Below are 20,392 nucleotides of genomic sequence, written 5' to 3'. Positions count from 1 at the left end.
ACTTAAAATTTTATTTATTCATCGAAGTAGTGTTTTTAATTAATATAACTTCTGTTCCTGTTACATTCTGAATTTCTGACAAATGTCAATCGTTAATCGAAATATTTTAAGGTTATGTTTATTAATTACATAAAATAGTAACTATTATGAATACGTGTGGAATTAGACATAAAGAATAGAAAATTTATATATCTTATCGGCAAATAAAACATCTCAAACTAAAAAAAAACAATATGGCTAATTCCATACTAACTAAAGTGAGTGTATTAATTATTGTACATTTTAAGGTTTAAAGTAAGGAAGGGAAGGAATACTTATTTATATTTCTACAAATATACATGAAATATAGATAAAAACAATAAACATATTTTTTCCATCTTCACGTTTTTTCCCTTTTAACAGGGTAGACAGAGAAAACCAAGAGAAAAACACACTCCATTTCTGTTCAGTTTTCGAGACATTGATTGTCGGATTTGACGGAACTTAACACTGCTCTTTGTTGATTAGGCGGGTACATGACAAATAATTTAAACATAGTCACTCCAAATAAATAATATTTTTTAGTAAATCATTTTAGATCCATCTTCGAGGATTTAAAATGATTTACTAAAAACCATTATTTATTACAAATTAAAATGCAATATTTCAGATTGGCCCTATATGGAAATTACCATGTGCAATACAACCTTCACGTACAACAACGACCAAGCATTACAACCCAAAGTTCAAGAAGGCTCGTGCTCAAAAATTCATGAGGATAGATCTTCCTGATATGAACGAAGATGAAAATATGAGTCAAGAGAAAATGAGGCAAAAAATGAAAGAAAGGGGCATCATGCCTCCCCGACCATGGATGGAGCGACCATTCTATATATCATCTACAGGTTTAAATTTGTTAATTATTTATTTTTCTTGTTGTTAATCCCTAGTGCCCTATCTCACTTAAATAAAAAGAATAATCTTGCTCTAACTTTGACAGATTTTTGAATTTTAAAATTTGTTACACATGCACATATATGTCAACCTGATAACCTCCTTTTTTAGAAATTGGTTATGAAGGCTGTTGAACACTCTATATTTTAGCAGACAGAGGGAACCTAGTGTTAAGATACTATGTTCCCCACACACTGCCCATTTTTCTTTATTCACCGAAATTAATTAGTTAGTGGCAGTTTTTCATGGATTCTGCTTGTGAGATTGAGTTATTTCCATTTCCTTACTGTGGTGAAAGGGCAAAGTGCAACATTAAGTTAACATGCGAGAATTCAAATTCAAAAAGAACAAGAGTCCTCAAAAATTAGATGGTTTTAGGCTCCTTCTGCTTATCCTTCTGCATGAAAAAAAAAGAATCTACCCTACTTCCCTTAGTGTGTATAATCGTTTTTATCCTAACTGCACTATTGTTATTTTTGGCTTATAATTTGAGGCTTTCTTGGTCCAGAGCAACACCATCTGACTGTATGCACAGTGCTTGTGAGCTTGATCCCCAATTGGGGAATAGATAATTTTTATCTCTAGAAATCCAAATAGAGATTCCACCACTGCAGACCATCACTGCATCAATGTCTTTGTGAATAGTGTAATATATATATTATATAGATAATGATTTGCCTTGACTAGGGTCTCTATGTTATGCAGGCTGAAGTGTGAAGCTTAAAAAATATTAAAGTTTATACATCAGCTTAACATAGCATATAGGCATGCTATCTGCTTAGTTTCAGTGGCAGATATCAACACCGCGCCATTTCTACCAGAGTAGGAAACGGAAAAAAATATATATATAATTTTTCTCAGTGGAATTCGAAGTAGAGCTCAAAACAAATGTGTTATACAGCCAGAGACTGCCCCACAACAACTATATTTAATTTACAAACAATTTTATTCTTTAAAGGTGGCGTCTTCGAACCTTACGTACCACCAGAAGGTGATGGAAAAGCGTCATTAGTATCAACGACTCGAGCCAAACAAACTGTTGAACTGATTGAAAAGAAATCCAAATCAATGATGGCCATCCGCAAAGTCAAATCGTATGACGAAGACTTCGACACTAAAGAATTTACTCAACAAGCCCAAAAATTATATATTCAAGCCCACGAATGTTTAATGAATGGAGATAAAAGAGGTCTGAGGGCTTGCGTAAGTGAGAAGGCGTACCCTGAGTTTATGCATAATAGCCGAATGAAAACAATCAGGTGGAAGTTTCTGGATTCCTTGGAGCCACCGCGAGTGGTGCACGCAAGGTGTACTGATGTTGTTAGCAAGGAGAATATTTTTGGGCAGGTAAATAATAGCTTTTTTATTACCTATATCATTTTAATACACCATTGTGGCCCAAAGGAACAGCAGTACTGTATATGATTGTTAATGCAATGATTGTTGGTTGGATTTTCGAGCAAGCACAAGTGGTGAGTGGGGAAAAGAAGCGTAAGCGGAAATTCTTACTTATTATACATTTAGCAAAAAAAATTAAAACTAAGAGACATTTCATATTAACAGACATTTTAAAACAAATTTCCAGATCACAGTGCGTTTCCATACCCGCCAACAACTAGCTGTGTACGACAGGTTCGGTCGTCTGCTCCACGGCAGTGAAATATTAGCTAAAGATGTCCTAGAATACATAGTTTTTGAGAAACATTTGTCAAACATGTACGGAACATGGCGGATTCATGACAAAATAATACCAGATTGGACTCCTGCGAAGGACCCTTCGAAGCTGACGAGGGTTAAACCTGAACCGGAACCTGAGATTGTTAAAGTGGAGGAAGAGGTTCAACCAGCTATCGCTGATAAATAATTGTTTTGAATATATAGTTGTAGTTGAAATTGAGTTGTTTTTTTTTGTTATCCTACTAGTATTATAAATTTATAAATCCGTGAGGGTGGATGTATATTTTTTGTCCATTTTCACGCTAAAACTGCTGAACGTATTAAACATAAATATAGCTGTACATCAGAATAACAAATAGGCTACAATTTACGTCAACATTTAATAATTGAGCTATAATATAACAATAAATTTAAGCGAGCGAGGCCACATTTGTTACAATACTGTAGTTATGAATGAAGTGTGATGAGATATCTATTAAAGAAGTGTTTTATTTGGGTACGGTCGAAGAGAAGTGGTCGCCGGCATTATGCACTCAGAAACAAAATAATTAAAGCAAAGTGTAAATGCAGTGCTGCAATGGATGTGTTTACCTCATTTCTACCTCTCTATCAGTGCATGTGCAAAGTGCTTGAAATTAATAAAAAAAAAGCTTCACACTGTCTTCTTCATCAATCATAAATTTTTATTCAATATAATTGTTAAACTACTAATTTACCATAAACAAACAAGTCTAATAACAATTTCTAATTGTAACCTGGGATTGAAAATGAAAAATGAAAATTTATTGTCAAAATTATATGAGTACAGTAACCAGATACAATAAATGAAACCTATTTATTATAGTATTCAGTTAGATCATTTTACTCTGGTTATATGAACTCTGGTACCAATTATAAGATTTAAATTGTGTTATGGATTAACTATTTTGGCGAATTATTATTATTTACGGATAATTTATAGGTCACAAATGGGATGAAATTAAAACAAAAACATAATTATATAAGTTTATTTTATAACTCTGAGCTTCAAGTCAAGTTTCATATTACAATAAATTAATTAACTTATAAAACTAAATAAAAACTGTTATATACTGTATACATTAGTGTAGTTGCCACATTTAAAGAAAATAATAACCACAACTCAAATATTATTTACGAAACTCTCTTTTATATAAAACAAAAATCTAAATGCATTTTCTCTGTTCTCTTTAATAAAAATAATATTTTATTAGGAATAAATGTTTCTAAGATCTTTTTTTTCTCTATATTTACATTTATATATACACAAAGTTAGTAATTTAAATACTTTAGACGAATATATTAGTTTTGTATTATAAAATAAGATGGTCCATAATACTTTAAGTAGATTAAAATATATAAAATAACAATTGTCTTTCTGTGTTTTTCAAGCATGTTGTCAGTTTGTTTGTTCAAGCAAATTTTGACAAAAAATAATGAAATTAAAGCTCAGAATATATTTTAGAGCTTTTAGAGATTGTTTTATTCTTGTATTTTTACTAGTCATTACTATAAAAATTACATATATATTGATAAATTGTATTTACATTATTGTTATTGTAAATAAGTGTGTATTTATACATAATCTAAGGAACTAACCACAGAGATTATAATGAGTGGAATTATATTACAAATGACGAGATTACTCTTATTAATTATTATGTAGGTCTTTATATTATTTTATATTTTTCCCATTCACATATCTATATCAGCCTTCTAACAATTATACATTTTATTTTTAATGAAAATAAAAATCTCACTCATAACACAATCGTAAATTTCATATTATAATACATTTTTAAATATTAAAAACCCCCAAGGTAAAACTTCTAAGTCACGGAACACGAATACATTATTAATTACAACTGTCCAGCAGCGTAAAGCGCTTTTTCATTCAATGCGTCTAATTAGACGTATGAATTCTAGCAGTTTCCGCTTAACTTAGCCCAATGCTTTAAGCGCTTTACCCATAACTGCGTTTAATCGAAAGCTTTATTTCAAGCGCTTTACGCTTTATGACACAGAGCCGTTTGACATCATGGTATTGTATGTCCAGGCATTATAAGAGTGCTTTCAGATAAGAATAATTCTAGCATTTTACGCAAACTTAGCGTAATGCTTCAAGCGCTTTAGTCATAGCTGCGTATAAACCAACGTGTTACATCAAGCACTTTACGCTTTAATGACATATAAGGGCCGTTTCACACGGCGTAGCCGTAAGTCCAGGTATTACAAAGGTGTTTTCAGACGACGGTCGGTGCGGAACGTTGTGTTGGTTTCGGCGGTAATGGCGGTGGGGTGCGGGTTTGAAGCCGTTGCCTCTGTGTTTCACGGAGATTCTCGAGGAAATCTGTTGGGAATAATATAATAATTAGCATATTATATTAATAGGTTAAAGTTTAAATATTGTGTAGAGAATTAGCAAACTAGATGTCTTGTAATATTAGATAGAAATATGTATAAAGAAAGTTTAGCATCAATAAATTTGATTAATTTTAAAAATATTTTTCCAGTCATAGTGCAGGGGGACTAACATGGGACTGTAAATTATTTGATGCTTTTCATTTCTTGGCTTTGATAGCGAGGCAAATCGGCGGAAAGTGGAAAATGGACTTGTAATTAGATTTATTATAATGTACCATTTTGTATTATTTAAATACTAAAACGTTTCAAATTTCACAAAAAAATATTATTAATTAAAATCAAAAAAATAATAATTTTTAATAAAATAGGCGCAGAGGCTAAAGCGTGTGACTGTAAACACATGTTACTTAAGTTACGTACGTTATTTAATTTAATATTTTCATTTCTTCGCTCTGGTGACAAAGTGCAGCGTTGAGTTCCTACAATCTTAATCATTTGCAGTAAAATTGGGAAATGGAGTATCTTAACACTATGTCTACCCTGCTAAATGCATTATACAGCGTGAAGTTAAAAAATAAAATATTTAAAATATTCACTAACCAGGGGGATGTTGATGCAAGGGGGGCCCCGGTCGTAGAGCCGCTCGTACTCGGGCTCCCTGCGTACTATTGAGACCCCCTTCTTGTGTATAACTTGAGGTGCTCGATAGACTGCTGCGACTTGCGCTCTGTAACAAAAACCAAATACTGTCCAATAGAAAATAATATAGGTAGATAATATTTCTAAATATATAGCTTATATATAGCGATAGTCGTCTATCGCAAGTTGTCGTGTCGATCTCCACTCGGCAAAACATACAATAATATATATGTGAAAAAATTCAAATTTTATATTTTTATTTACATGAAGATTAAAAATCATCGGGTCTTTCAATTATCGAGTAACATTATTCTAATTATACATTTTTGAATAATATATATTACCTGTACATCCTCCTCGTCTTGTCTTAAAGCAACATCACTTAACGAGTCGGCGTCGTCGCCGTCGCGGGGCTCGCTCGTACCCTGGGTACCGCTGGTCTCTACTACTACTACGCGGAGGCCGTCTAGTTCCTGAGGGGGTAAATTAGAAAATTAGTAAGAATGATGTAGATGTAGAGATATGAGATTATTGTTATTTGGTCTGGTAGTATGTTTTTCATCGGCGAAAAGTGGGAAGCTGACTGTCACAATACTGGACTACCTTCCCTCGCGGGATAGAAGGGTGAAGCAGAAAAAAAGGCAATGTATAAATATAACAAACTTACTTGTACAAGTGTATCAGGATGCACCGGCACACCGCCCAACAGCACCACGTGAGGGGGCACCACCTGTACGCCCTGTACCCCTTGTACTCCACAGTATTTCTGCAGTACGGGCTTCAAGACGTGTCTCAAACGCCTAGCAGGCCGACACCTGACGGCCACCGCCCTGTTCCCCAGAGCGACCCTGACCACGCACCGTCTTTCTACTGATATGCAACGACCTCCTATGATGGTAGAAGGGTTATTTATGTCCAGAACTCGGTTCTCTTGATTGTTACCCTGTTGGGAAATATTGTACGTATTAATAATGTTATAAATATAGTTACGATTAACAAAAATCTATTTAAATAGACATAAGCATATAAACATGTATTATCTATAAATATTTGTTTAAAGTATGTTTTTAAAATTATTATATATATATTATATATATATATATATATATATATATTATATATATTATATGACAAATATTAAAATACTATTACGTTTAAGTTTGTATAGAATTAATAGTTTAATATTTGTGTTTTAGCTTCACGCTGTATTCCGCACTTAGTAGGATAAGCGGGAGGTAACCTAGTGTTAAGACACTCCGTTTCCATTAAGACCATTCAGTTCCTCAATTTCCGCCGAATTCTTAAGGCATTGCGTGTTGAGTGGCGGAACTCAATTTGCAAGCATCAAGCATTTTGCCTCGACACCAGAGCGAATAAATCAACAAATATTGACATAGGTAATTAAAAACAAAAAGAACACTAGTAAACCCACCTGACCCTCCTTCAAAACCACATCATAAGTGTTACACACTAAATTACGCCTTTGCAACAGTTTGTCCACAAGTTTCTTAATCGTCGAACCCGCGTCCACCGTCACCACGGACGTCGCGCCGTCGGGCAGCACCACGCGGCAGAGGGAACACTGACCGGTCGTTGATTGACTTGATTTTACTACCTGGAATAAAGGAAAATATGTTTTCATTTGTCTTTTTCCTAGTTTAGAATATATATTTTTATCTTAGGTAACTTATTTAGTAGAATAACAAGATAAAAATTATGTTTTAAGATATATTTATATACTAGCGACCCGCTTATTAATTTACTAATCTGTTTCATTTTCTAATAATAATATCGAAATAAAGACAATAGTGAAAAGTGGTTAAACCGTTTCTGAGATTAACGTGAACAAACGCACAGACAAACAATCATTGTTTTTGGTTCTATTACGTTATTAATTGCCTAATAATTATAACATTTTTTCTTATACATTTTCTATATCTACATTAAAATATTAGATAACAGTAATTTAATCTAACTAAAAAATATCATAAACTAAAATGTTATATTAGCGTTACTCCAAAAAACCCATATTTACAATTATAAACTATTTCTAAAGTCAATTCTATTTAGATTAACGTAACCAATTACCAACTAATTACTTAACAACAGCTTTAATTACTATTTTTTTATGGAGAATCATAATAAAAGAAGAAACTGCGTTTTAAATCTTAAACCGAAACGTAGGTACATGAAATCTCGGTGCAAGATAAGATAAAGGAACGAAAATAAATCATTTATCTCGTAATTTAAATAGGAGGCGTGTCGCGGTTATTTTTGTCCTACATACATACATACTTAGAGATCTTTAGAGCAGTTATTTAATCACGAAATGGTTATTTTTTTTTATTATTACCGTTTTTTAGGTTTAAGCTGTATCCCGCATGTAGTAGGGTAGGCAGAGGGAAATCGACGCACTGACTAAATTTCGAGACATTGCAAATTGCGCGAGTACAGTGCGCGGAACACAGTGCTGCGCTATGTCTTGTTACCAGAGCGAGGAAATGATAGTGTCTCATTCTCCCATGTGACAATTGAACCCACAGTCTAACGCTGCGCTACGACATCTTCATTATTATTGTGTTGCAAAAGTAATATTTTCGACGAAGCGAAATCAACATATTTGACTTTTTTTTTTCCCTTCTTAACTTAACCTACGAATACTACGTACGAGTGGAAATTGAACCCAAATCCAACTCTTGTAGTTCACTGACATATTGCAAGTGCGTCATGGTGACTTTAAATAAAGTAAATAAAAAAATATTATATGCAGTAAAATGTTATGATAAAAAAATGTCATAATGAAAGATATAACAATCAAATTTATTTTTGGACGGGGTGCCAATATAATTTCATAAAGATAAAAGCAAAATGCAAATTAGATAAGTAAAAGTATGTTAAAAACAAAATATTTACGCACTTGTGCCTTTGTACTTGTCAAGATAACTTCGACAATTATATGTTAGAGAAATATTAATTTATAACAATGGAATGTCTTAACACTAGGTTCCCTCTGCCTACTAGCGTTAAGTTCCGCCACTCATACTCAACGCATAATATCCTAAATTAGGGGTTAAGTGAAGCACGGGGTGTTTTAACACTCCGTTTCTCTGTCTATCCTGCTGTAGTTGAATCTGTTTTCGGCTAAAATAAACAACGGCAGAACATTTATGTAGAATTAAAATTATTACAAGTTCCACATACCACAAATAAACCTAAATAAAATATAAATACAAGTATAACATACAAAACTCACATCTGTCATAGCACTGTCGTCGGTATTCGAAGCCGTGGACACCGTCCTGTCTCGCGAGGTGGTCCTCCCTTTCCACGGCAGGAGGGAACCACTCCGTCTCCGCTCTGATGCGTTTGAAGCTGATTTTTTTAACTGTAATTTAGTTATTTTGGGTTTGTTATTATACAATTTCTGGTTCAGATTTAGTTTTAATTAATTGAAGTGTGGATTATTAGAAATATTATACTATAATTACTTTTAAGCTGAGAATTCATGTTTTTTCTGTATAGTAGAGTAGAGATTCGTTCCCCCACTTATCTAAGTTTTGAGACATTTTGTGTAATTTGGCGGATCTAGACGCCGCGCTTTGACTTATTACAAAGGCATTGGGCATTGAACCCACAACTGTCGCATTACCAGTTACACACTTGGGCCACTGCGCCACGACTGTCTCAAATACAAACAATGATAAACAGAAAACCGTTTATTTAATAATATATTGTATGTATATACAGTATATTTAATTAATGTGAATCATTAGAAGTCGCAATACTACAAAGGATTGCGTAATTTTAATTAAAATCGTGTTTTAATTAAATAGTTAAATCGTGGCTGAGTTAGTATTTGAATGTATTGAAAGTTGTGGGTCCAAATCTTCATTTGGAAGTTATTTAAAGTATTTTTGTATATTTGAAGTAAAAGCTTTGAAAGCGCGGTGTTCCACTTAACACGTCATGTCTCAAAAACTATGGAAAAGTAGTGTCTAAACACTACGTTTCCTCTGCCTATCCTGCTATATACAGTATGAAGTTATTTAATTGGAATAAAATTAATTAAATATTAATAAAAGCCAAGGGATGAATGGTCGGTGTCACCATGTTTTTAATGTAAAAAAATATGGACGACAGATATATATAATTAATTATACATAACTATTTTTTATAAATGAAATATAAGATGTTAAAATAATAAATTTGCCGCATTAAATAAGAAAAACAATAAAAGATATAGACCCTCACCTTAGGCGTCCCGTCGTTGGCGTAGGGCGTGGGCAGGCCGCGCAGATCGGCGCGCGCGCACTCCGCGTGCACGCCGGAGCGCAGGAAGCGCGGGTAGCTGTCGAACTTCATCACGTTGAAGATTTGCTTTTGGGGCTAGACGTGGAAAACGAGTATTTATTTTATAACAAATCTTGAAATATATATTATACCTACTATACAAGAACAAAATGGCAAAAAAAATACTAATTGGGATTTTTTTCTCTGGCAGGTCCAAACAGCCTCAAATATCTGTTTAAAAATCATTTGAAATTTAACTTCAAAATAATATACTATAGTAAGAACTTTTTAAATGGTCAAATGAACATACAGAAAAGCTACCAACGGCTCGAAAGACAGTTCTGCTGAGAAGAACAGGCAGGAAACTCAATAGTTGCTCTTTTCAATGTCAATGGAATAATTTGTTTATTACATAAACTTGCAGCTATCCTGCATGACATTCGATAGATATCAATTCTTTCAAAAGGCTCTCAAAACCCACACACCTGTGCAAACAGATCCTGTGGGGGAGGCACTTGGTGCAACCGCAGTGCGGCCGCCCTCCTCGCCGCCGCATCCACGTTAACCGGCTCCGACGCTCCCTCCGCCAGGTGACGCTGATATATCTCTAGTGCTAGGGAACCTCGTTTGTCCTCTTGTTCACAGCATCTGTATTGCTCGCAGGACCACCAGAATCTGGTAGAAATTAGAGAATTTAGTTATGGTAACATTTTGTTTATTAGCAGTTGAGTTGAGATTGGAAATTATTATAAAATTTGTATAGTGCATGTTTAGTTTGATTACATTATACTAAATTATAACGGAAACGGAAATTTGACTAGGAAATTTGATTTGACGGAATTTGATGTTATTTGACGGGATTAGTGCGTAACGAAAGATAATATTTTGAGAAATTGCGTATTGAGTAACGTAATTCAACGCCATAATAGATATCGCACTTTATAATATATAAAATTTTATCTAATTTTATGTTCTTCTAAACTTTCAGTAACTATTGAACATGAAGAATAATTTCCTAGATAATGAACTTTTAAAATTCTTACTATTCGAGAGAACAATAAGAATTAACACACTAACTTACCTAATATTCTCAGCGGCAAACTCCTTGGACAGGAAGTGGGCGAAAGCGGCCGCCCCCGCCGGGTCCGCCAGCAGCTGTTCCAAGCCCAATGACCATCTCGCGACACCGCCACAACTCGTATTGTTGGCCTGCACGGGAACCGAACCCTCGCTCATTTGCTGCTGACCAAATACATATAACATGATGATTGTGTAGAATATTAGTAGCAGTATGTATGAAGAGGGGAATGACAGCGGATGAAGTGAAAGAAGTATGGAGAGACGGTAGCGTTTAGTGCTCTGTTAAAAAAAATAAGTTGGCTGACGTTTGTAGAGTTAAGAGAACTTAATGGGTAGACACTCCCGCTTCGACTATAATAAAATTATAGACTTAGGTATATAAAATAGAAATAAATTAATTGATATTCTTTGATTGGTACTAATGGCTAGTCATTATAGAATTTTAATGAGAAGTTCATTATAGAAAGAAATATTCTCCATCCTATTTTTATAATGTACGGTGCTTCGTCTGCGTGACTTTTAGGATAAAAAATACTGGCGATAGAAAACTTTGTCGAGTCAAATTTTCAAGAAATTGCTTTTTGAGTGATGGAACACTACACTACGCCTTGTTACTAGAGTGAAAAAACAAAAATTATTAATACCCTCGAGTGGGAATCGAACCCACAATCCTCGTCATTTACAATCTGACACTGTACCGCATAATAATATATGAGATGTACATAATATAATAAAGTAAAAGTAAATAATGCGGCAATATTTGTATGAGAACAATAGAGGCGGTCCCACAACGAATAGAGTACCATCATCCATACGCTGCCATAATACTTCAGTAAACATAATATTATTACATATTATGTTATTTATTCTACTGCTTGATATTATGTGGAATAACACACTTTCTTTTTAAAGATATAATTAGATCATAGAAATTTCCTAGACAAATTTTAAAACAATTTTGATGCCGTCGTAGCGCAGTAGTAGACTTTACAGTGTAAGATACTATGGTAACAAGACAACGCGCGGCGTTTTGTTCTGCCATTCCATACGCAATATTAAGAAAATTGGATTGGAGGAATATGGCGGAAATCAACGACGCACTTTGCCTCGTCGCACATCACAGCGAGGAAATGACAACATTAAATAATTAATTTTCTAATAAAGAGAACAAAAATATATATATTTTTACCTTATTGTAAATGCCGCGATGGTCGTGGTGGCGGTAGGAGCTGCCCGCGCCGCTGCCCGTCGTCCAGCGGCGGAACGGCGACGACTGTTCACTCTGGTGACAAACAAACGAATATGTATGTTAGAACATTGTTTTGTTATATCTCAGGAACTATAATTGGGCACGTATAGCTTTATATTTAATGTTTATTAAATAAAATGCTTTTAGGTGGACAAATTTTGTAGAGATCTTTTTATCTTATGTTGTATCCCGCATATAGCAGAGGAGGAAGAGGAGACCGAGTGCTAAGACACTCTGTTTCCCTATATCTTTTGATTTTTCCAACCATTGGGTGGTAGAGTGGTTAATCATTACACCTTTAGATTCTAACAATCAGATCAAAGATTCATTCAAATATTAATAATTCAAAAAATAATATTACTTTGAAAATTTCCAATTGTGATATGACATCTTCCAACTAACCCTGGATTAATAACAATTACTTAAATAATAAAATTTAAAATATTATGCCAAATATCTATAATAATACACAAAACAATTATGTAAACAAATATATAAAGAAATAAACAATACAGTACAGTTATGTAATTGAATAATCTATAATCTATAGTGTTTATATAATTGATTGCGAATGTAATTGTTGTAATCGATCATTATTTAATAGATCTTATATTGTGGAGCGCTCACGTCACTTTGGAATGTTATTAGTTTATAATTATTATTTGTCATTTATCTTCAGGTATTTCCCCAAATGGCATAGTGTTGCAGTGGAACAGTGACAGATGTTGAACGTGTGGGCTGCGGGTTTAATTTCTACCTAGGGCAATGAGTTTTTTTTATTTAACCGTAAGAATATCAATTGCAATAAATTTCATCTCCATTCCTATTATTTATTGCAATTTTAAGCAGTCATCACTTACTTTACTAATAAATATTATAAGCGCATATAACATTATTAAAGGTACTAATGTACATTTTCACATTACATTTGTAAAAATAGAATAGGTATATCAAAATATAAATATAACCTGACTGGTTCACAAAAACCACAAAAACTAAACATACGTCGTATTGGTTTAGGTACAGATCATATTTCACACCGTGGGAAAGAGACGAGGATTGAAGGTTATGTGATCATGTTTCAAATTTTGACATCTTGAAAAACTTTAGTGTAATAAAATGTTATTTATAAAAATCTATGTTCAATGTAAAAGAAATGACGAAAAATATGAAAATAAATGAATCATCTTTACGATGTATTTACACAGCAGGGTAGGCAGAGGGAACCTAGTGTTAATACACTCTGTTGCCCATTTTCTGTCCTATTCTGGAAGTATTGCATGTTGAGTGGTGGAACTCGACACTGCACTTTCCTTGAGTGGGGATCGAACCCACAAGCAGTAGCGTTTTCAGTTACACTTGTGCCCCTACGTCACTACTGGCTTATAATATAATAATCATTATCGTTTTTCTGATTGGGGAAAACATAAATATTAATGTATAATAAATCCAGTACTTAGTTAAAGATAACCGATATGTGATTTTATTTTAACTGATACTAATTAATATATAAAGAATGATATAAGAGTCATTGTTTATTAAATATTTTAGGATGATTGAAAAGTGGACAGTTTTTTATCCCTCTTTTTCTTCATTATAAATAAATTTTAGGTCACAAAGTGAATTTTCAGTTTTTATGTTCCAAGGTTTCCATTATCTTACCACTTCGTTACCGATCTCAATAGCACCTAATGAAATCATCTATTAATAATTCAAAACAACAACAACATCACTATATGTAAACTGACTTACAAAACTGACAGACGCGCTGCCGTCTGACACGATTAAGAAATTAAACCGAGTCAGGGCGCCCCGACCTAAATCTGACGTTTACTTGTTTAGCATCACCAATTTTAAACGGGACGCGAAGTATCGAATCAGAAGTCTTATGGAAAATATTTCTTGACTGATGAATTTAGTGGGCGAATATTTAAAATTAGGTTAGTAGGATATTAGGATAGAGAATTATGTGATATTTTTTTAAATTGCATTTTTTTGTTTATAATTTTATTTTTCCGATACTGGTTTAGGAGAAATTGTTTATATTAATGGCATGTTATAGATGAAACGAGTGGCGCAGTAGGACCTCGTATGATTGTACAACGATTGTGGATACGATTTAATTCGAAGAAATGAATTTCCATCATTTCCTAGCTCTACGACAAAACGCGGCGTTAAATTCAGCCCGTCAATACGGTAAGTCTCAAATATTGGCAGTTGCGTGGGAAACGGTGTGTCTAGGTTCCCTCTCCCTACGCAACATGCAGGAATAAACGAGAAACCGCTTTTTCAAATCGTGAAGCTTTATTATTTGATATTGTTAAATAATAAAAGTTTACTCAAATCCGAAATAAATAAACTCTACCGTTTCGTACGTTGTGTTTAATAAGTTTTAGGAGAAGAATATTTTTTAGTAAAACACATATTGTCTCAGAACCAATTGTTGGTATTAGATATCGAGAAAAAATATGACAGTCAGCTACCCACTGCCACTATAATAAAGTTCATATATGCTTAAAATCACATAAAAGTTATGAAAAGAAAAGTGTTTTTATTTCTATTTAACTTCTCTTCCTAACTAAAATATATTTGAAATCTATTAACATTGTAAGAAGCGAATACATTTATAAATAGCATTTAGGAAAAGTTTTCACTATTATACAAAACTGCGAAGCGTAGTTGCATAAACACAAATAGTAAATGAAAGAGCCAAGTTGATAGCAATCAGTATTCCTGGAAGTCCCGCACCGTGACAACATAACTAACAATTGTTATTATGTGCCCACAGACATTATACTGTACATTTTTGATGTTATCAGAACTAAAAAAAAAACAGGAAAAATATTTTTAACAGTTATATAAAGGATTTTTTACGTTTTTTCGCATATAACGAGTGGGATTCCAACCCATAACCGATACGATTGGATGCTGTGCCATTACCATAACAGCCCAGTTATACGTAATTAACTAATAATTAATATCAAGTTAGAACTAGTGAAAATATCATTTGAACGTTTTTGACACAGGAAAATCTATATGTAAACTAAGTTTATCACCGTAAACGGTACCCAAAAATTTTAAGTTTATTTGTTTTCCCCTTTCCCGTTCATTATTTTTAAACCAGTCTAGTTAGTGTTTTTGTTATAATTTTAATAAAAATGTGAACAATCACATACTTAGAATTACAAACGTACCTATAAAAATACGAACGAAAAATGTGAATACATATTCATATATACAGAAAGTGTGGCTATAAACCGCAATACCTACTAATTTTCATATAAAAAGATATTTAATAGTATTTAATTGTACTTTAATATTACAATATAAGGAAAATTCTATAAAAAATATTCCCAATTCGATATCCACGAACAAACGAGGTCCTACTGTGCTACGATGATCTTCATTAAAAAATAACTTTATTTTTAATTAAATAAACATGAAACATGCAATTACCTCAGGTTTCCAATCGGAGACGTACCATATAACCATTTTACACGCACAAAAACTGAATACTGAGCATAGAACGAGAAATAAACCTAATATTTCAATCCTTTAGTTGCTAGGACATTAAAATTCAATTTTTTTGAAGAAAAAGATCTTTTCTAGACTATTTTCCTAACAAATAAAACTTCCGTCTCAAATTAAAATCCGTCTGAAAACTCCGAAACCGATTTCAAGAATATAAAACTGTCACTTTTTTATTAATTTTATTATTATTTATATACAGTCGTCCTACGCCTCGTCCGTCGCACTGCCGACTGCACGAACCACAGTAAGTACATAATGCGAATTATTATGACAATCACAGCGAGCAGCCCCGTTTCCGGCGGCCGCGGACCAAATTAGACGAATTGGCGGGCAATGGCGGAAAACTGTATGTGTCATATATTATTTTACTTAATTGAATAAAAGTAAATAGTATAATACATAATTTCTTTAAATTAGAAGATAGATAGATTCTTAACGTCGATCTCAACTTGGCACCCATTTCAAAAAACATCCTATCTCAATGAATTGCCAGCAATCAATGAATATCCGAAATATAATTATTTCCTAATTCCAAAAAAAAAAAATACTGACCGGAAATACTACTCAAGACCTTCAACATCGACTATATTGCACCAAATATATACTTCCTAAAAAATTTAAGAATAAAATACATATGCTAATAAATGGATTAAATTTACATCTCTGGCTTCGCGAAGATCCCAATGTATATTTAAATAAAAGTCTTGTTTGTGGAAAACATTTTCATTTAAGTCTATTTGTTCAAGATCAAAGATAAGCAAACGACTGACGCTGAGATCAAACATCAAACTAAATTGAAGTTGGTATTCTTGGTGAATAACAGTAATTGCCAAGAAGGCCAGGGTCGAATCAATATGGTTGTAGACTGTAGAATCTGCACACCAACTGTGTGACCTTAATACTAATTTAGAAGAGGCGTTTTTATGTTTATGATATAATCATGTTATGTAAATTTCTAAATAAAGTAATAAATAATTAAAATAATATTTGGACTATAAACGCGACAGCTGTAAATTCGGTTCTCGCTAGGAGAAATGGTTAGATTTCATTTATATTCATCTTAATAGTCTAGTAGACGAAGGACGCTGTTCAATTTGCAATGTCTCGAAAATTGATGCGGAAAGTGGGGAACGGAGTGCTAAGACATTAGGTTTCCTCTTTTAGGAGTTAATGTTTTTTTTTAAATTAAAGTGCCAATTTAATACATTCACTGCATTTCTATTTTAAGAGAATATTTGTTGCAGAAATTTGAGACAAATCGCTCATCTATTTAATATAGAGACACTTAGATAAATTGTTAAAAACCAATATCGCATTTTATCTAACCGTACAAAAGAAACGGTTTACATTATAAATTCGTATAACGTCCACTTGTGGGATTTGAATTCACGTATAATTAACTAACTTCCCGCTCTATCCCGCAAAACAGGGTAGACCGGGACTAGTACTGAAACTCTGTTCTCATGTAAATTGAGGGGCGTAACTCAACGCCGCGCGTCATTTTTAGTAGAATGAAGAAATAAATATAATATAACAAAAGATTATTAAAAATCTGTTATAACAAATAATTTCGGCCAAGGATACCTCCATACCCGCTATCCCTCCTAACTTGAGCCCATGACGTACCACGCACACGGTCGCCAATCACCCATCAGCCTGGCCACCGTCCAGATTTGAATGACCACTCTATGGTAAGGACACATTATATTGTCTTCTATAAATGGTACCACTTTCAATTGAAACAATATCCATTGACGCAATTAGTGACCCCGATAGCTCAGTCACTAAAGGGTTAATATTTAATGCAAAATATTTATAATGTTTGGCTTTATGAAATTATAATATGATATCTACCGTCATTTTTAATATTTTTTTAAAAATTCCACACTTAGGAAAGAAAAATATTTATTTAGAAAATTTTTAACGTAGCGGGATTTGAACCCGCACCTCTTTGAAACCGGTCGTTGGACGTTTTCTAAACAAACATAACATATTATGGGCAAAACTAGGGATATTTTCCAAGGCCAGGCCCCCACCCTACCCTTCTACCCTATACGGGATAAATGACAATGTGGTGCGAAATTTAAATATTGTTTATATACATTTGTGTGTTGAACTATTATACAAATTCAAAACAAGTAAATGCATTTAAGAAAAGAGAAATGCTAAATCTTTTTCTATTTGTAGATGGATCTTTGTTTAAATGTTTTTTCAGCCTTAATTTTTTGTTAGTAAAAATTCTGGTGTGGTCATCAGATTACTCAGAGGAGTTAAGCCCTTCATATGTCTACGTCCATGTCACTATGATTTATAAGGACAATAGGTAATGCTTTTGCTAGGGAGAAAAGAAAACGGAGTGTTCTTGTACATCGTTCTCTGTCTCCAACTTAAGACAAAAGTTTGCAAGTACACATAGTAATACCAATTTTTGAGCTCCATTCAAACTAGAGCAATTTTCACAGGAAAACTAAGTGAACAGAGATACTTTTAAAACATAAACAACTTCGTATAGTAAACATTGAATTTCCCTATAAAACATATGTATTACATATATTAGGGCAACATAAAAATAAATTATCTATTTAATGTAAAAATGATTCACAGTTTTGTCCGAATTCAGGATGTTTATGTTGCAATATTTTATCTCCAATGTAACGAGATGAAGGTCCGTCCATCATGAGAGACCAAGGTAACGGATACGACTCCAGAACGTTGCAAGTCTAATTTCTGGAACGGGGCTAATAAACATCCCTAGCATTTTACAGGAACTGCCAGTAAATATTTGGCATTTGTAAACAGAAATACTTCTTGTCTTTGATTCTTATTGACGATTCCTCGTATACTTTTAGGATTCTGGCACTCAATGAATGAATTAATAGTATATTGCAAACTTAATAGTATACTGCAAGCAAATAAGACGCCGGTCTTTCTCAGGTCTAAGATATTGGGTTTTTTTTTTTCAGATTCATGCTATATCCTGCAAATAGGCAGGGTAGACTCCGTTCCCATTAAGATCCGTTCCCCATTTTCCGCCGAATTCTGAAGGTATTGCGTATTGACCGGGGGAACTCAACGCCGCACGTAAAATATATGATGTTCCAAAATGAAGCATGTAACTTCTTATTTTGAATAAAATTATTTGACTTTAACTTTGTATCCTGCACTTGTTTTAGATATGAACTGTCACTTAACTGGAATTGGAATCTATTACCATTAAAAACTACCACGCATCGTAATACAAAAAAAAAACCAAGTATGTCAATTTCAACGAATTTCCTAGTTTAATAATTTAGTTTCTCAACTAAAACTTGTATTGTTACAAAATCGGTATATAACCTGTAATTAATTACACGTATAATCCGGCTTATTAAAGAATGTGCAACTTGTTTTGTATCTTCGACGTTAAAATAGTATATATTTTTTATTATAAAAACTGCATAGTGCGAATTTGAAATTAGATTAAAATAATTATACTCTATTCGGATAAGACACTTTCGAAATCGAACCCACAACCTGTCGCGTTCACAGTCACACACGCACTTATGCCCCAGCCCCACGAGTGGCCTCTCTCCTTTTCTCATCAAACCAGTACTTCCTGAATCTAACGTGATCATACCAACAAACCGTTTAATTTTATAATATGAGTATAAATAGCCATATATTTATGAATAGTAACATAATATTATTAATTCGCAAAGTTCTTCTCAGTATTGATAGTACACTCGTACGTTTTGTTATTTGACAAGGTGCATTTTCCTCCGGAGCTAAGATCACGTAGACATATTGTTTACGCACTTAAAATAGACTAAAGTTATATAAGATATTTTTTTTATATGAAAAAAATAGAAGGTTGGATTGCAAGCTGCGGAGAATGTAGAACGGAGTGACGTATTACTAATTAGTATAAGTATGTAATTATTCTCTGATAACATAGAAAAGTGTATTAGAATGAATTTTTTTCACCTATTAATACAAACCCAATTTTTAATAGAGAAATTCTTCTTAAAAAATATTACCAAAAATAAACATAATTATATACATACTACTTATTATGTTAGAAAAACTCTTATGTGTTAGAAATAGAATAAAATCACTATTTATAAATAAAAATAAGACACTACTTACAACCCAGTGAAGCTTGGTCAATAACTTCTCAATAATGAGTGAAGGCATTGTGTCACTTATTGTAAAGCAGGAAGCACAACTGACACGAAGGTAGATATATAATCTAAATAAAAAAACATTTTTAATAATAACTGTGTTTTACAGAGTAAAATAATCTTAGAATGACAAAGAAAAATTTACATGTAAACAAAGTGCAGCGTTAAGTTCCGCAATACAACATGAGATGTTTTTAACAGAGAGAGTGTTTTATATCACTAGGCTCTCCCTGCTTATCCTAAAATACGATTTCATACACATAATATATATATTTATTTAACAAACGTTTAAAGTACCAGACGCGGCGGAAGCGTTTAACGACTGCACCGATTTTGATTGCGCTGTAAATTGTAATAAAAGCGCGATTAGATTTTTATTACCGTCAATAATTTAAGACAAATTCTATAATTGCATAGTAATCTGGATACTGTCAAAATAACATTTCGTGCA

General features: G+C 33.1%; 2 protein-coding genes across 3 annotated transcripts in view; one reads left to right on the top strand and one right to left on the bottom strand.

Annotated features, from left to right (window-relative positions):
• Positions 1 to 64: 64 nt before the first annotated feature.
• mRpL45 (mitochondrial ribosomal protein L45) lies at positions 65 to 2,826 on the top strand. Its single transcript, XM_085190256.1, has 4 exons — positions 65 to 257; positions 650 to 884; positions 1,892 to 2,280; positions 2,519 to 2,826. The coding sequence occupies exons 1-4, from the start codon at positions 234 to 236 to the stop codon at positions 2,795 to 2,797; spliced, it is 927 nt and encodes a 308-aa protein (XP_085046382.1). The 5' UTR covers positions 65 to 233; the 3' UTR covers positions 2,798 to 2,826.
• A 776-nt stretch (positions 2,827 to 3,602) lies between these two features.
• Positions 3,603 to 20,392, bottom strand: part of LOC146536458 (regulator of G-protein signaling loco-like) — a 76,169-nt gene continuing 59,379 nt past the window's right edge. Inside the window, exons 4-13 of one of the 2 annotated variants that reach the window (XM_085190251.1) lie at positions 12,191 to 12,283; positions 11,003 to 11,163; positions 10,407 to 10,596; positions 9,883 to 10,017; positions 8,885 to 9,016; positions 7,064 to 7,246; positions 6,299 to 6,574; positions 5,976 to 6,104; positions 5,593 to 5,719; positions 3,603 to 4,978 (exon numbers count right to left, since the gene is read on the bottom strand). In XM_085190251.1, coding sequence (XP_085046377.1) covers positions 4,872 to 4,978; positions 5,593 to 5,719; positions 5,976 to 6,104; positions 6,299 to 6,574; positions 7,064 to 7,246; positions 8,885 to 9,016; positions 9,883 to 10,017; positions 10,407 to 10,596; positions 11,003 to 11,163; positions 12,191 to 12,283 — 1,533 coding nt within the window. In that variant the 3' untranslated portion in view covers positions 3,603 to 4,871. The remainder of the gene's footprint in view (positions 4,979 to 5,592; positions 5,720 to 5,975; positions 6,105 to 6,298; positions 6,575 to 7,063; positions 7,247 to 8,884; positions 9,017 to 9,882; positions 10,018 to 10,406; positions 10,597 to 11,002; positions 11,164 to 12,190; positions 12,284 to 20,392) is intronic. The other variant, XM_085190252.1, reaches the window with a different exon arrangement.

Source organism: Heliconius melpomene, chromosome 9 (genome assembly GCF_056956725.1).
Source record: "Heliconius melpomene rosina isolate 202511_hmr_F chromosome 9, ASM5695672v1, whole genome shotgun sequence".
NCBI lineage: Eukaryota > Metazoa > Arthropoda > Insecta > Lepidoptera > Nymphalidae > Heliconius > Heliconius melpomene.
This window is presented reverse-complemented; position numbering and strand designations above follow the sequence as displayed.

Bases quoted from the DNA above. Each gene is read 5' to 3' on its own strand.
- mRpL45 (XM_085190256.1), top strand. From the start codon at position 234: ATGGCTAATTCCATACTAACTAAA. The intron at 885-1,891 runs GTTTAAATTTGT...TATTCTTTAAAG, and splicing joins ATTCTATATATCATCTACAG to GTGGCGTCTTCGAACCTTAC. The intron at 2,281-2,518 runs GTAAATAATAGC...ACAAATTTCCAG, and splicing joins AGGAGAATATTTTTGGGCAG to ATCACAGTGCGTTTCCATAC.